Source organism: Rosa chinensis, chromosome 1 (assembly GCF_002994745.2).
Source record: "Rosa chinensis cultivar Old Blush chromosome 1, RchiOBHm-V2, whole genome shotgun sequence".
Taxonomy (NCBI): Eukaryota; Viridiplantae; Streptophyta; class Magnoliopsida; order Rosales; family Rosaceae; genus Rosa; species Rosa chinensis.
Genome location: NC_037088.1, coordinates 55,347,095 through 55,363,328, shown reverse-complemented (window position 1 = coordinate 55,363,328; position 16,234 = coordinate 55,347,095). Strand labels below are relative to the sequence as shown.

General features: G+C 36.7%; 1 protein-coding gene across 2 annotated transcripts; it reads left to right on the top strand.

The window, feature by feature from the left end:
* The first annotated feature begins 9,862 nt into the window (after positions 1–9,862).
* LOC112175166 (LOB domain-containing protein 1) lies at positions 9,863–15,467 on the top strand. 2 transcript variants are annotated; one of them, XR_005804986.1, is made up of 3 exons: positions 9,863–10,186; positions 10,661–11,160; positions 15,291–15,467. XR_005804986.1 is itself a non-coding variant. In XM_024312831.2 (2 exons), exons 1-2 carry the CDS (start codon positions 9,878–9,880, stop codon positions 11,030–11,032), a joined length of 681 nt encoding a protein of 226 aa, XP_024168599.1. In that variant the 5' UTR covers positions 9,863–9,877; the 3' UTR covers positions 11,033–11,398. The 2 variants fall into 2 exon arrangements, 1 of the variants encoding a protein (XP_024168599.1); XM_024312831.2 differs by lacking the exon at positions 15,291–15,467 and having other exon boundaries at positions 10,661–11,398.
* Positions 15,468–16,234: the final 767 nt, after the last annotated feature.

Genomic DNA, 16,234 nt, shown 5'->3' with positions numbered 1-16,234 from the left:
TTTTAATGAAAACACATGTTATTTAATTATTTTTATTTTTTAATTGAGTTCAAAACACATGAGAAGCCACATAAACTCTAACATTTCACTTTTTTTCCCCTTTCAATAAATTAAGTCAATAACTCTCTCCTTTTTCGTTTCTTCTAACACACCCAACTTTCCTAATCCTTTTTCATATAAATAATTTTTGTATTTCAAAAATTTATGTATGAATACAAATTAAATATTTTTGTTTAATTTATTTTAATGAAAACACATGTTATTTAATTATTTTTATTTTTTGATTGAGTTCAAAACACATGAGAAGCCACATTTTAGTTCTTCGCCTCAAGTCGTTAGAGTCTCAGAACCGGCCCTTGTTTTCCACCCTCTAATATCTAAATTGCATGTCTGAACTAAAGGAGTGGGAACCACATATGTTCCAATTGGAACCATTTCTATATGTCCAGGCGATTAATGGAGAACAATGTGCAGTATTACATCTGATCCATCAATGTTGCTAACAAATGAGTGACATAAAGCGTTCTAAAGTATGTGAGACTGACCTTGGCTAATAAATTAGTTTCATTGATTAGAATGATTAGTTTTGAAGCAAAGCAGTTGTTGGAATAGAATGTATGTTTGGTACTTTCATATTCTAGAGACTTGTATATTAGTAAGTCACACTCACGGCACAGTGTAATGTGTTGAAATTGAGGTGCCTACTAGTATTTCAATATTCATGGGTTTGAAACTTTGAATATAGAACCACAACCTACCTAGAAGTTATCTATATTTCTATTCTTTTATGACTTGTATTTTTTTAAGAGCAAGTTCACCCGTTGGGTCACCGGGTCACCTACTATTTACTATTTTTTAGTGTATATTTTCATTCTCTAGGTCACGAAATACACTGTGCCCGTGACCCAGGGCACGAAACACACTATGCTCGTGACCTAGAGGATGAAATTAATACTAAAAAGTAGTGAATAGTAGGTGACCTAGTGACCCAACAGGTGAACTTGCTCTAATTAAGATCCTAATATGGAACATTATTTCCTAGCTGCGTACCTATATGCATGGAATGATTAGGTGTGCTCTTTTAACATTTGAAGTTTAGATCGAGCACAATAATGGTGTTTTCCTATAGCTGATTTTTGAATGACCATTTTAATTAGCATAAGGCGGATCGAGATTTTTGAGTTCCATTAGTTTTAGAATTATTTAAAAATCATGATTTATAGATAAAGTCAATGAGCCGTGGCCTATTGGTTAGGTAGTCTAACTAACACAGTGGAGGTCATGGGTTCAAATCTCACTGACATCCGGGTGGGGTGGGGAGTTACACTGCCGTCCAGAATTAAAAATAATAATAATTAAAAAAATTATGGATGAAAAAATGTTGGAGAGAACATAAAAAAAAAAAGTGATTTTGGTGAAACAACCCTGGGAGATAGTCCCCAAGGTTTTGGGTGGGAAATCAGGGACAGGAAGCATACAACAATTGCAATGCTTAGTCCCGCTTGCATAGGCACCATTAGTCTCGCTTGCATAGGCGTAAACATGAGTGCCGTTACTCTCATTAGACGTGGAGACTGTTAGCCTCGTTAAACAACTACATTGTTAGTCTCGTTTGTGTGGGAGTGAGTATGAGCAGCGTTAGCCTTATTTACCATGTGCATTAACTATTAGCCTCGATATCTATTGTTAACTTTACTTACCATGCTCTTAGTTAGTTTCGCTTGAGCTATGATGACTTTTCCTTATATGTAGAGGACATGAATGTGATATGTTGAAATTAGAGCTCTGTTCAATTGTCGTTGGTTGAATAACAGACCCAGAATCTAGCTAGCTAGCTTGGCTACAAAAGTACAAATTGACCATATTGATTCGTACGTTTTGTGTCACAGTGACAGTTTTCTGGGTCATTTCTTGCTTACTATTAATTTGGAAATATTGATCAAGCACGTCACTACGGAACCTTCCTAGCTTCCAAGTTCCAACGTTGTCCAAACAACATTCTACCTTAAACGATTATACTTTAATTAGGGATTTGAAGTTGTAGTATGACATAGTTTTTTCATATGGTTATCTTTCATGCTCTAACTAATTGATTCTCAAACTCTGCATTATTTATACTATTATTTAAGTGTCATAACTAAAAAGTGAATGAAAATGATCTGCAGAAACCAAAAAGCTTTGAACACCAGTTACTTTTTACAGACGAAAATATCAAACCTTATAGTACTTAATTGCTTGTGAAAGTCGTTATATATATATATATATATATATATATATATATATATATATATATATATATTACTAGTTGCGACTTCAAATATTACCATGATGCGACCTATATTTGAATAATCTTCATACACATCTTCAAATCAAAAATCTACACAAAAATTATATGGTATATCTCATAAGATTCCGACTTTGGTAAACAATTGCATATTTCCGTGCAATATTTCATGCTAATTTTTTTAAATTCATAAGAATTGCCGCTTATACGGCACATAAAAACATGTCTTTTATATATATAAGAAAATTTAATTCAAATGTGAGTGCCATTAGGGATACCGTTGGTCCATTGAAGATGATTAAAAGAGGTATGTTTTAGATTTGTTAAAATATTCGCTACAAAATTTGTTTCTCTATAGATATGAGTAAACGCATTAAAAAAAAAAAAAAATATGAGTAAACGAGACTGATTCAACTGTCGCAGCAAGATGTCTGACATCTTGTATAATCTTTGTCAACCTCCATTGCATTGAAGTGGGGCCATTGATTCAATCAATGATGAATTTAGAGTCACCCTCCACAAGAAGCTTTCTACAACCATTTTGTTGAGCGCAATTAAAGAAGGTCGTACGTCTCTAAGGGCAGTTGTTTCCACAACAGGCACAGTCAATTAATCTCCCAATTTTTCTTGCACATGCATAAATACGTACATGTCGATTAGATTCATATCGCTATGAATCAACGGGGTCTCTTTTAGTTACAACTGGGATGGGAGGAATAGCAAAAAGCTTGTTTCAAAACCAAAATGAACTCGATCAATTAATCTTTTTCAATATCATTCATAGCCTGAGCTATATATATGACCACTTACGTCAATATTAGAATTACATAACAAATGCTAGTTACGCAATTCTTTGATGAGAACACATTGGATGCAGGCTAGGCATAGATATTACCTGGTGATTTTAGATATATATATATATATATATATATATATATATATGCTGACTAATTCAGAAATTATTGGTTGTTTCTGTTAGAGTTTAGAAGTGTTATTGATCTCGTAGTTGTATAGTTTTGCTGATTCATATGTAGTTCAAAATTCCATGTGTATTGGTCACATGAGTGAGAAATCCAAAAATTCATAACCAGTATCTCTAGTTGCACGAATAGTATAGGAACGAAGGAATGACCTACAACTAAAAGTTCATCTACACCATCTCTAGTGGAGATGTCAAAATCCGCATGGCAGCCCAGCAGTTATAAATAACCTATGAGAATACTCTCTAACCCATATGTCATTGTCACAGTGGATGACATTGTGATGCCCCGGAAATTCGTATTTATTTTCCGAGTATTTCCGGAATCTAATTTATTATTATTAGACGATTTCGTGGCTCGTGGACAGAGCGGAAGTGTTTCGAACAAATTTTTATTCAATAAGTGTGGATTTAGGGGGGGTTCAAGGTTGACTTTTGATACGTTGGAATTCTCCGAAAACTTCCTTCACGAAAGTCGTAAAGCGTGTCGATACAAGTTTGTGGACATTCGGAACGAGAAAATCGGAGTTCGTATGTGAAAGTTATGGTATGCAGAAGTTTTGGATATTTTTGGAAACCACTATAAATAGAAGTTTCCCTTTAGGGAAATTTACTATTTTCATTTAGGCTTCCATTTCCGGAAACCATATATAACCTCTGTTCTCTCTCTTCTTTGCGTCAGTTGCAACCCGAACCCAGTTTTCCTACCCGGCCGGAACTCGCAGCTCCGACAACGGTAGACCACCAGACGAGCGCATATCGTTTCGCCTCCTCCGTGCGCTCCTCCCTGTGGCATCTTGTAGATCGATTCTAGCCCACGGCGGCGCTGCAAGGCTGCGAAGTTAGAGAAAATCGGACCCAATCGGTTCTCCGACGACGGCGAGGCTTCAAACAAAGCTTGTGGAGTTCGCAGGAGCCTCCTTGGTTAATCTGTGGTGGTTGTTTGGAGCGTTTTACGTGGGAACTGGATTAACTCAAGGTGAACAGTTCTCTGCGGCTTGTGGTGGCGATAGGCGGCTATCTAGGCCAAGTAGGCTTGAACCCCTGGTATTAAAGTTGATCTATTTGATGTTCTTAATATTTTGGACGGTTAGATTAATCCAGTTTTGAGTTTTGGCTGGTGGTGGTCGTACCACCGAATGTGGAGGCATTTTGGTGGCCTTCGGGCCATGTAATAGATAGTTTCTAGTTGATACGAGCGTTTCGATATATAATACACAATTTTTGGAGATCGTATGATTAAATTGTGATTTTTACGGTTTTGGACTGTTCGATGATTCGATCCGTGAGGATTTGAGCATTCGATCGACTTGTGATTTTGACATATCGATCGTAGAAGTATTCTAGAGACATTGGGTGGTTTCGGATGTGGTTTCGCCTCGATTGGCGTCACTTTGGGGATTTTAGTTCAAAACGAGGGTTTCAGACTTAAATCGTATGTGAATCGTTACTAAGTTGTAACTGTATGTGATTAGGTACTTGACTTAAGTATTCCCGAACGTTGTTTTGTGGTTTGGCTGCTTTGTTCTGTATTGAAGACGCAGCAGGAATTTCGAGGTGACTAATCTCACAACGTTCATTTACGAACGCAGTTACCATTATTGTTTTGGCGTTATTTGTTTAACTGCAAACTATAGTTAGTATTAGTAGGCATTCCTGAGCAAATAACTACGTGTGTGTGTGTGTATATATATATATATATTTACGTGAAATATATATATTCTTGTGAGTGATGTGTGATGAATAGTATGCATGATTGTGTTCATATTATTATTGAAGACGACTTTTCAGAAAACAATATTGTGAAAAAATATGTTTTCTATTGTTTGAAAAGTATTGAGTTTGATGTTACATTTTTGAGTCAGACGTTACTTATTTTAAATGTATTGGTCTTCGTACCAAGAGTCACAGATGGTGAGTAGGGATGGGGAAATCCGAAATTAGATTTATGTAACGTTTTTAGGTCGAGTGCGACTTACTTAACGTTTGATTCTAAGACCAGACGGGGTCTGAAATCATATGTCACAGATGGTGACCAAGGCAAGGAATCAGGAATCACGCATTTGGCTGGGCGAGTGGTTACGATCAGTTAGAGCTCTAGTCTGTCTGCCAGTGTAATTCATGGGGTAACGGTGCGAGGTTATATCTAACTCATGAATTTGTGTTTTAAGGAACAAGGTGTGAGTTACTTCCTTATATATGATTTATAGGAAATCAAGGTGTAAGTTGCTTTCCTTATTTCGTGATTTGCATAGGAAATCAAGGTGTGAGTTGCTTTCCTTATTTCGTGATTTGAAATGGAAATCAAGGTATGAGTTGCTTTCCTTATTTTGTGGATTTGTAAGAAGACAAGGCGTGAGTTGCTTTCTTTAGTTGGTAATTAAGGAATCAAGGAGTGAGTTGTTTTCTTTAGTTTTGGTGTGAGTTGTTTTGTGGTGGTTCTGAGTTACTCATACGTACGATCTTTCACAAGCTTACCGGGTTTGTTGTGTGATAACCCGGTGCACCATTCCAAAGGTGTAGGAGTTGATCCTGCAAGTTAGGATAATCGTGGCTGAAGCTGAGGTAGCGCCTTTACAGCTTTATGGTATGAAGCCATTTTTGTGACTTTACCGTTGATAAGGACTTCTGTTGTGTAGTTAACTCTGAGGAGCATTTACATTTTATTTTGTGTTGACAATTTAATTCGTAAGCTTATATAATATATGACTCTGTGGAGTGAGTCAATATTGACATGGTGGGTTCAGGGCATCAATATGTATTTGGTTTAAAAGGGAAAAAGTTTCCAGGTATTTTGTATTAATGGTTGAACGATCACGCATATATAAGTATGAGATTGTATATCGATTTTTATTTGTGTTAAAAATCAGGGGCATGATAGACATATGGAAACCAAACAACTGTCAAATTTGACAGTCTTGTGGTCATCCGTCTTTTATTATTTTTTATTGTTTCTTTGTCCTTCTCTCTCTTTCCTTCGCGTCTCTCTCTTCTTCCTAGGGTTTATATATGAATTAAGACCGATATACATGACGGACAAAATTGAGAAAAGACTCGATCTAGTTCAAAACTCCATCTGTATTAATCACATGAGTAAGAAATCTAAAAATTCAAAACTAGTACCACTAGTTGTACGTATGATTAGTATATGGATGAAGGAATGACGTACGATTAAAAATCCTTTTACTTATGAGGCATGCGACTTATGTGAGCACATGAGTGTGATATTCTCTAGATGTTATATGTGAAAAGAGACCGATTTACATAAAGAACAAAATTGAGAAAAGACTTGGGTTCAACAAAGCACAATATCACACACATTTCTTGAGATTATATGTGAAAAGAGATCGATCTATATACATAAAAAATAAAATTGAGAAAAGACTTGGGTTCAATAAAGAGTTCTAAACCGAATTTCTAAAATTTTAATTGTAGTTCATTTGTAACTTTATTGTGAACGAGCTTATGTATGTTTATTATATAAATATGTATATAGCCTTATACAGATAAAATTGAGAAAAGACTTGGGTTAAACGAACCCAAATTAAGGTGAAGGCCAGAGACTTCCAAGTATTCTTAAGTAATAATAAGTTGAATATGAGAATGTGCATAACGGGCAAGAATAATGGTGTGAATTTGTCCCACTACTTCCACCACGGCCACGTTAAAAGACGACTCAAGTCTCAAGATTAGAATATTGGCACTTGAGCGTAGAAATGTAGAAAATGTATTGGCACTTGGACGACTAAGAATACCGGCACTTGGGCGTAGAAATGTATAACACACCCATTGGAAAATGTCTCCCTAATTTTCGTTCTTCTTCTGTAAATGACAATTATGTCACACTCAGTTTTTTGGGACTTTTACTAATCTCTTGCTTAGCATGAGCCTTTGGGACTTTACTAATCGACTGGTTACTATCATCTTCTTGCTTAGCACGAGCCCTACTTCTTTCTCACCCAACTCAATCAACTTGGTTGCTAAGAGCATAGTTAGGATTCCAGTAGACCAATCCAATTCCTCAAGGATTGGTCTTTGGTCTCAACCAGCTGTGATGTCAATTCCAAGCTACAGTAATCATCACTTTTAATTAGTTGTGCGTGTTTAGTTGGTTGGTTGCTAGAATTAGGAGAATATAAATGTTGTCTCACTTTTGGCAGCAATCAGTTAGCTAATTCAATAATACAGATAACCTTTTGTAGAAAGTGGAAATCTTTTTTGTTTTTTAAGAAATCTTTTTTGTTTTTTAAAGAAAAAAAATATGTACCTGAAATTTTAAGTTTACCATTTTCAGTAGCATATATTCCAATTATTAAAATATTTCAGACTCACAATTTAAAGAAAATCCTAAGAATTCAAGTTGTATATACAGAAAACCATCATTTTTTGAAGTCAAAATAAGATGTAACATTATGTCACCAATATATTCCAATAAATCTGTATTTCCCTATATCTTAGAGCAATTCAAACAGTTTCTCTATAATTCTTTTATTATAGGAAAGCAAAAGTCAAAACTTTCCATAATTTTTCTTCTAACTCCAACAGATTCTTTATTTTACAGCAATTTCTAAAATGTCCATAATTATTCCTTAAAATTTTATAGATTGCTGTAAATTTAAGAAATTTTGTTTTCTATTTCCTCGCTATCCCTAAAATAGGGATAGTTATAAGGAATCTGTTAGAGCAAAAGAAATTCATTTTTCCTTAAAATAGAGAAAAATCAAAATATAGGGAAGCTGTTAAAGTTGCTCTTATAGAAGTTTGTATGAACTTCTGTTTACGAACTTTTCTCACTCGAAGTCTAGGTACATTTGGTCGTGGATTCATAACACTTCTAACTCAGCAATTTGTGTAAAAGTTAGATGAGATCGGATATATTGCATGAACTAAGAACTATTGTTGCATCAAGATTAGCCAAGCGAGTAGGCTGATCGAGTAGCGAGGACTAAGAAGTAAGAACCAAGGGGGATGATAAGATGAGATAAGAATTGCCATATTGAGTGATGACAAGTACCTAATCTTTGATGATATTAGGAAGCAAGGTGGATCATTGACTGTCCAGAAACTATGTACGTACTAACATGCATAGTGCTGGATACGTAGGGTAGAAGGAGAGTGGCTGGAGTTACTGTTGGATGTGCTCCTTGACGTGCATATCTATTAGTTGTATATTCTGCTTCATGTGTAGCACTCCTTTCAAGTCATTAAGTTCAATTAAATGTTCAAGAGATATAGTGTTTGCTAGCTAGATATAGGTTGTCATGTACAGTGCTAAATTGGTACAGATTTCCTAATTAGGTATGTCCATAGAACTGTGTGTCTCCATGATTCATCATCTTTGAAAAGATACATAAAGAAAACGTGTGACAACTACTCTATTTTAAATTAGATTTTTAAAAAAATATTGTTTAAGCGAAAATTTTTGAGTTCTTGTCAATATTATTTTTAAAAAATACATTATGTTTTGCAATCGTGGCATGCGTGAGATACTGGACTCAACGGTTAGGTTATTTAGTCTGATGGCATCAGTTTCCAATTTTAAACCAGGATATCCTAAATTTGACTCATGAATGATAAAGTATTACATAATAATAAACATATATATATATATATATTATAAAAAAAAACATATATTAATAATAAGAAAAAAGTAGAGGACTCAACATTTCTTCTACTTTTTTTTTTGATAAAAAAAACTTCACTAATAGAAGAAGATTAAAATGAAAATGGATACAAGAGTTTCCAACAACGTTAGGAAATTTTTTTTGTCCATACTGACACACTGTTGGAGCCAACCTGGCCCCGACTCCAAACAAAGAAAATGTCGACTTAACTTCAAGGCTTCATTCGTAAGAAGGTGTGCAACCTTGTTGCACTCATGCTTCACAAATTGGCAACTACAAACTGAAAATGACTTAATTAAATGTTTAACCTCATCTTCAACTACTTATATATAACTATTTGAGAACATGTTCATAGCTGCGAACCCATAAGACCTAATTCACGCGTATCCTTTATGTATCTTTTCAGGGATGATGAATCATGGAGACATAGGGTACTATACACATACCTAATTAGAAAATTTGTACCAATATAGCACTGTACAGGTGAAGAAATGCTGATTGAGAACATGTTCATAGTTGTAACCTTAAATTCCCAGTTTATGTACGGGTGATTTCTTCATTTCTTGAACACACGTATCTTTTATGTATCTTGTCAGGGATGATGAATCATGGAGACATAGAGTACTATAGACATACCTAATTAGGAAATTTGTATCAATATCCAATATAGCACTGTACAGGTGAAGAAATGCTGATTGAGAACATGTTCATAGTTGTAAACCTTAAATTCCCCGTTCATGTACGGGTGATTTCTTCATTTCTTGAACCAAGGATAAACGGATAAAAGATTGCATTCTCAAAAAAACAAAAAAAAAAGGATAAAAGATTGCGAGTAATTTCTAGGAGTTGACGTCATCTCACTACATCAATTTCGCAAACAGTGACCTCATTGGTTGACATTTCGAGAACAACCCTTTGTGGGTTCAGACGTGCGATCTCCCTATATATAGGTTCACAGCCATTGCTCACTTTACCAAAGCAACTCAAACAATGGAATTCAATGCCAACACTACTGCTACTACTAAAACACCGCCTTCAAGTTTCACTTACTCTCCATTGACATCTCCTTCTTCTTCTCCAATGATATCTTCTTCTCCTGCCACCTCTCGTACTACTTCAGCTCGACCACCACTGCCGCCGCCACCTGTAGTTGTTAGCCCATGCGCCGCCTGCAAGATCCTTCGGCGCCGATGTGTGGAGAGGTGTGTTTTAGCTCCATATTTCCCTCCTTCCGATCCTATAAAGTTCACTACTGCCCATAGAGTCTTTGGAGCCAGCAACATCATCAAGTTCTTGCAGGTATGTTTTAGTTCTCACTCCATCTGCTTTCTGGTTCATTCAACTTATGCTCATAATCTCATCACATCGTAAGTATAAAAACAGCTTTCGGTCTTCATGCCGTAACAATATGTAATCTTCATTTACTGTTAATCAATTAATTTTGAGTTGGATGCTCTAACTTACATGATATTGAAACTGAATAAAAAATAAGAGTGAGATTTTCTAAACTTTTAATTTTATTTGATTTGTTGTTCCATTTTTCTATTTACTGAACCATATGTTTCAATTCTCAGTCATGGGCTGGCCTAACCTTGTGAAAAGAAAAGGTCCTGATGAGGACAACTTTTTTTTCAACTACCAGTTGTAGAAAGTAAACCGTGTGGAAAGAATGTTACACAAATTGGGTTTTTCTTAATTAAAGAGCTGTAACAAGTGAAAATGACCCTTAAGTTGGTCAATTTAAAAATTGTACGTACGTTTGAAATGTTTCAGGACCTTCCGGAATCTCAGAGGGCAGATGCAGTGAGCAGCATGGTTTACGAAGCCAATGCCAGGCTTAGAGACCCGGTGTATGGCTGCGCTGGAGCAATTTTCAGTCTTCAGAAACAAGTCACTGAGCTCCAATCCCAACTAGCCAAGGCCCAAGCTGAGCTCATCAACATGCAGAGCCAGCAAGGCAATTTGGTTGCCCTAATTTGCATGAACATGAGTACTACTACTGCTACCAACACACAGCAATCTAAAGAAGCAGCAGTAGTACCCATTTTGCAGCAGCAACAATATTCGAATTTCAATATCGATACGAGTTGTTTTCTTGATGAGAACAACCTGGGCTCTGCTGACTGGGAACCTCTTTGGACGTGATTAAACAGTGCACTATTTTGGATGATCAATGATTATCAGGATGTAACATTTATGTTTAGCCTCTAAACTCCAATACAACTGCGGATCCATGGGAGCTTGAGGCGAAAAAAAAAAATTTGACTTGGAAGGTAAAGAAATAATACTTGGATGAAAAAATATATGGTACTAAAGCAATAATATTGTTTGTACGTGTGTGAAATCAGCTTTTGATATTTTATGGGTGTCTGAACTTCAGCTTATAGTTGACTCTTGTATGATAAAGCAAAAGCCCATTTACCTAATTACAAAGTTTGTTTTGCATGTCTTCAATTATTAATTCCCCTTGAGTGGTCAATAAAGCAAAACCTCACTCACGAGATTATTGAATTGTTTATTTAGTAGATATTTTGGTTACAAATCTAGATTTTTGGCGTATATATTCCGGTGAAAGCTGAAAAGAGTCCATCATATCTGTAAGGGTAGTTGATGCTTTGAAGAGGAAAACGATCAATCACCGTGGATTCATTTCCTTTGTTCATAGAATAATGGTTAATTCTCTGTTGTAAATAGATATATACGTACCTTGCATTCCAAGCACTAATTAACATCATAATCAATGTTGTGAATGGAGTAGATTCTTAATTATGACTAGTAGAGGAGTGCTGCAATATTAAATCACTGTTCTAATTTTTGGGTAAGTGCATGCTAAATTGCTATTAATAAGGACCAATATATCTTTTTCTTTTTTAATTTCTATTACCACTATATCAGCTAGCTAGCTAGATATTCATTATCAGGATTCCCCCTCATGGAGGATAGCTGCTGATCAGTTCCTCCTGTCTAATCAGATTAAAGATCGAGTATATATATGTCCCATGTCAGGCACACCCATGCCAATGAACCAAACTGAATAATAATCCAACTTAAGATTCTTTGCTTTCTTCCAAAGTCCACAAAGCCTTAAAGCTAGAAAGGCCGAAAGCCAGATGGCTCAAGTATGAAACCATAAAGATATATAATGAAATATTGAAATTGAGCATAAATATAACTTCTTTCTCTATTTGTTTGAATGTATTTGTGTCTGTGTACGTAGAGCTCTAAGACAGACCGTGAGATGTGTCAAGTATTTATTTCTGTGTCATACACCGACTCTCTGAGTTTTGAGTTGGGGTAGGAGAAGTAGTGGCATCCAACCTTCATTTCCAATTGGCTTCATTTCCATGAGTCGACATATAATGAGAGAAAGTCTACAGAAAGTAGCTGTTTTCCACAATTCATGCTATTCATATAATGACGTTATTTAACAAAATAGCTTATCTGAATTTGCAAGACAAGAATATGAGAATACAGTAGAAATTCAGAAAGCGTGTGGGACTATCAGAAATTTTGAAGCCCCGCAGAGGTACACACCCACCCACATATATTCCTGCACGATTGATTGTTTCAGTCGTCCAATTAAGCAACCATGATCTTTGATCTGGGATCTATATTATTGTTTAAGAGAAAAGAACTTCTATCAATAAATGGAGAACAGTTCGCAAACTTTGATTGATGTTCGATTGAATCATCTGATGCATTACTCTTGTGAACAAATGGTTGCTGGGAGATTAAGGGGTCCAAATCAGTAATGGAAAAGAAACAGAGCATAGTTCCCATATATCTACGTAAGAGATGCGGTCTGAGTGGCTAGAGTTGCGTTTTTTTTGGTCGTGAAGTCTTTGTCTGCGACTGATTCAAGGATTTTTGGTTTGTTACTGAAATATCTAATCCGCATTGAACTGTCCAATTCAGCACGACAAAGGACTCTTTTTTTATTTTTTTATAGAAGACATGACTAAGGACTCAAATTGCCATATGAGTGATGACAACTTGACAAGTACCTAATTTTGCTTAACGATATTAGGAAGCAAGATCGATCATTGGCTGTTCAGAAACAATGTACGTATTAACTATTAACTAATTAGTGCTGGACACGTAGAGTAGAAGAAGGAGAGTGGCTGGAGTTACTGTTGGATCCTTGGCGTACATATCATTTAGTTGTATATTCTTCGTGTGTACCAAGTCCAATTAGTAGCTAGGTAATCAAAAACGAACCAGAAAAGAACTATGAAAATAAAATATCGCTTTGTTTCGAGGTTTTGAAAATCAATGGAGAAAAGAGTTTGGGTTCCGAAATCCACCATTAGAGACCACTTATGCCTAATATTATCATCAAACTAACACACTCAAGTCCAATGGATGACTACACTCAAGCAAGGTCGTTGGTATTAGGATGCACTTTCGTATTGATTCTTTCTTAATCCGTAGGTTAAGCACTTGGTACGTATGAGTATCATAATTAACCTATTCCCTAGAATGCAGCTTAGCATGGTATTTAATTACTCAGATCTAACACTTACGAGTCATTAAATGGGATTGGAGGGAGAGGCACATACTACCATGGAAACTGGGAAAGGGGAATGTGGAACCGCTACTACTGTACCTGATACGGACAGAAAGGAGTGAGTCCCTGGCTAAGGGTGGTGATACCCATATCTCAGCTTCATATTTTGAGTTAAAAGGCGTAGAGGTTACTAATTCAACACCACTTGGAATATTAGTTGTTTAGCTGCATATGTATGAATGCAATTACGTACCTTTGTGATTTGTTGGAGTGGGGTTGCTATCCCGGTTTCTCCTCGCACAAGTCCTTGGTCAAATTTGACAATTAACAGAAGATGTGTCAAACGTCTAAACTAGAAAGGGCTCCTAAATTGCCAATCGAAGTGTTGTTCAGATAAAAAATAATAATAATAAATAAAATAAAACACACACTAGTGAAAATGCCTTCTTTCTCTTCCGGAATGACCATTATGTCTCTTTAAAATTAAGCACGACACACTCGATCGATCAATGCAGATAAGTCTTTTGGGACTTTTACTATATCTCGAACATGCTTCCCTCATTTTCTGGCATCCAAAGGAACCTGATCACTTGTTTCTCACCCAGCTCGATCAACTAGCTAAAGCTAGTAGTGTAGTCTAGTTTGTCGTTGGATTAGTAGCTTAAACCAATCTAATTCCTCGAGGATTGGTCTCGATTACTTGGATTAATTAGTCTCAAGCCACATGCCCACATACATCATGTAAATATATATCGATCATTTCCACGCCCAGCGTCAATTTCAGGGATAATCATTATGATCGAGCTTAGAATGGAAGGGGTTAAAAATTAGGGGAAATTACTGGTCACACCCTATACTTTGGATGCGTCGACAGTTTAATCTCTAACATCTTAATTTTAACAGACATTCAAATTTCACACAATTTGGTTTAAAATGACCATTTTACCCCTCACTTCCTTTTTTTTTTTTTTAATATTCTTCTCTCTTTTTTTTGGTTCTTTTTTTCTGCTTCTCTCGCCAACTCGCTTAGCCTCCCCCCGTCATCCCGCCGCCAACTTGACGCCGTGGAAGCTCGATCCGACCATTCCACCCTCCATCAGCCCCCCTGTTCCGACAAAGACACGCCGCCCCTCCCTAGATCAGAGCCGACCAGGCCTCCCTCTCTCTCCTCCAATTCCACTTCGCCCCTCTCGCTCTCCCTCTCCAAACCCTAAAATCCCTCCGCGCCGGCACCAAGTTCCAGACGCTCCCCTCCGGCAGCTCCCTCGTCGTCACCTCGCTGCCTTCTGGCTGCATACTCTCGCTCAACGACGTCAAGGTCACAACCGCTACCTCACCTATCTACGACGACTAGTTACTTATCATTCTCGGAGTCGAGGACTTCTTCGACCGGAATTTCTATGCTCCCGCCCCGACCCAAATTCCGATTGCAGATTGGATGTTCAGGTCGCCTCGTCGAACGGTACAAGTACGATCGGGTTTCGGACTTGGAAAATCGTACCTGGAACGGCCCTAGGAGGCCGATTGCAGTTACTATCTCAGGACTGGGATTTGTGGGTGCGGCTCAAGGTGTCGATGCAATCACCCCCGTGATCGTATTGCGGTAAATTCTTGTTGAATTACCCCCTTTTTTTCACTACTTCAATTGCTTCTGTTTAAGGCCTGATTAGATTGTTTTCGCCTGATTCCGAATGGTTTTCAGTTCTGTTTTGGTTTGATATTGTTTGTTAGTATGCAGATTTGATGACGTTTGCTTGTGATATTGATGTAATTTGATCATTGGTTCATTGGATTTTTAACTCATTGTGGGAGAAATGCTTTGAGTTTTGGGGTTTTTTTTTTAGGGTGTGGTTAATAAGATATGTGTTGTTGATGGCTTCGTTTCTTGATCTACAGCTCATGGGGGTTCAAGAAGCCTCCGAGTTCGTTAACCGCCTTTGCTTCAGTTGACCAGGCGGTGGAGAATCCTCTGTTGGACCCGTCGATCTTTCTACGACACTAGTTGATGGGTATCATGAGCATGTCGGAATACATCTTGGTAAGATGGTTGCCGAGAGAGAGAGAGAGAGAGGAGACAGAGTGAGAGAGAAGCAGAAAAAATAACCAAAAAAAAAAGAAAGAAGAAATTAAAAAAAAAATAGTGAGGGGTAAAATGGTCATTTTAGACCAAATTGTGTGAAATTTGAATGTCTGGGGAGTTATCTGTTAAAATTAAGATGTTAGGGACTAAACTGTCGACGCACCTAAAGTATAGGGTGTGACCAGTAATTTCCCCTAAAAATTAAGGGGAAATGATCATTTACCCAATTTCAGCTTAAAAATTGTCCACTTGCTCCACTAACAGTTTTCTAACCTCATTTACCCAAAACACTCTAAGGGATTATTTCCCTAATAACCAATTAATTATTATTATTATTATTTTTTTTTTGGGACTTTTTTGTCCTCTCCTTCTTTCTCACTTAGAGAGAGAAGTCATCCTCCACCTTGCTGTACTCCGACCAATGACCGGAGTCCGACGTCCAGTGACCGGAATCAGACAACCAGTCACCAAAATCCCGAATCCGACTGTCGGACTCCGGTGACCGGATTCCAGCGTCTGATTTTATTACCCCCCAATAATACTTAGTAATTATATTATTGCCCCCCAATAATCATATTATTGCTCCCCAATAAACTTGTTATTGGGGATCAATAATTAGTGAAAAATGAAGATGTTTTGAATTTTGAAAGCTTTCAGAGGTTTATCCAAATAAATAATTTTATTATTGCCCCCAATAAACATTTTATTGCCCCTCAGTAATCTTATTATTATTTTCCAATAATCTTATTATTGCCCTCCA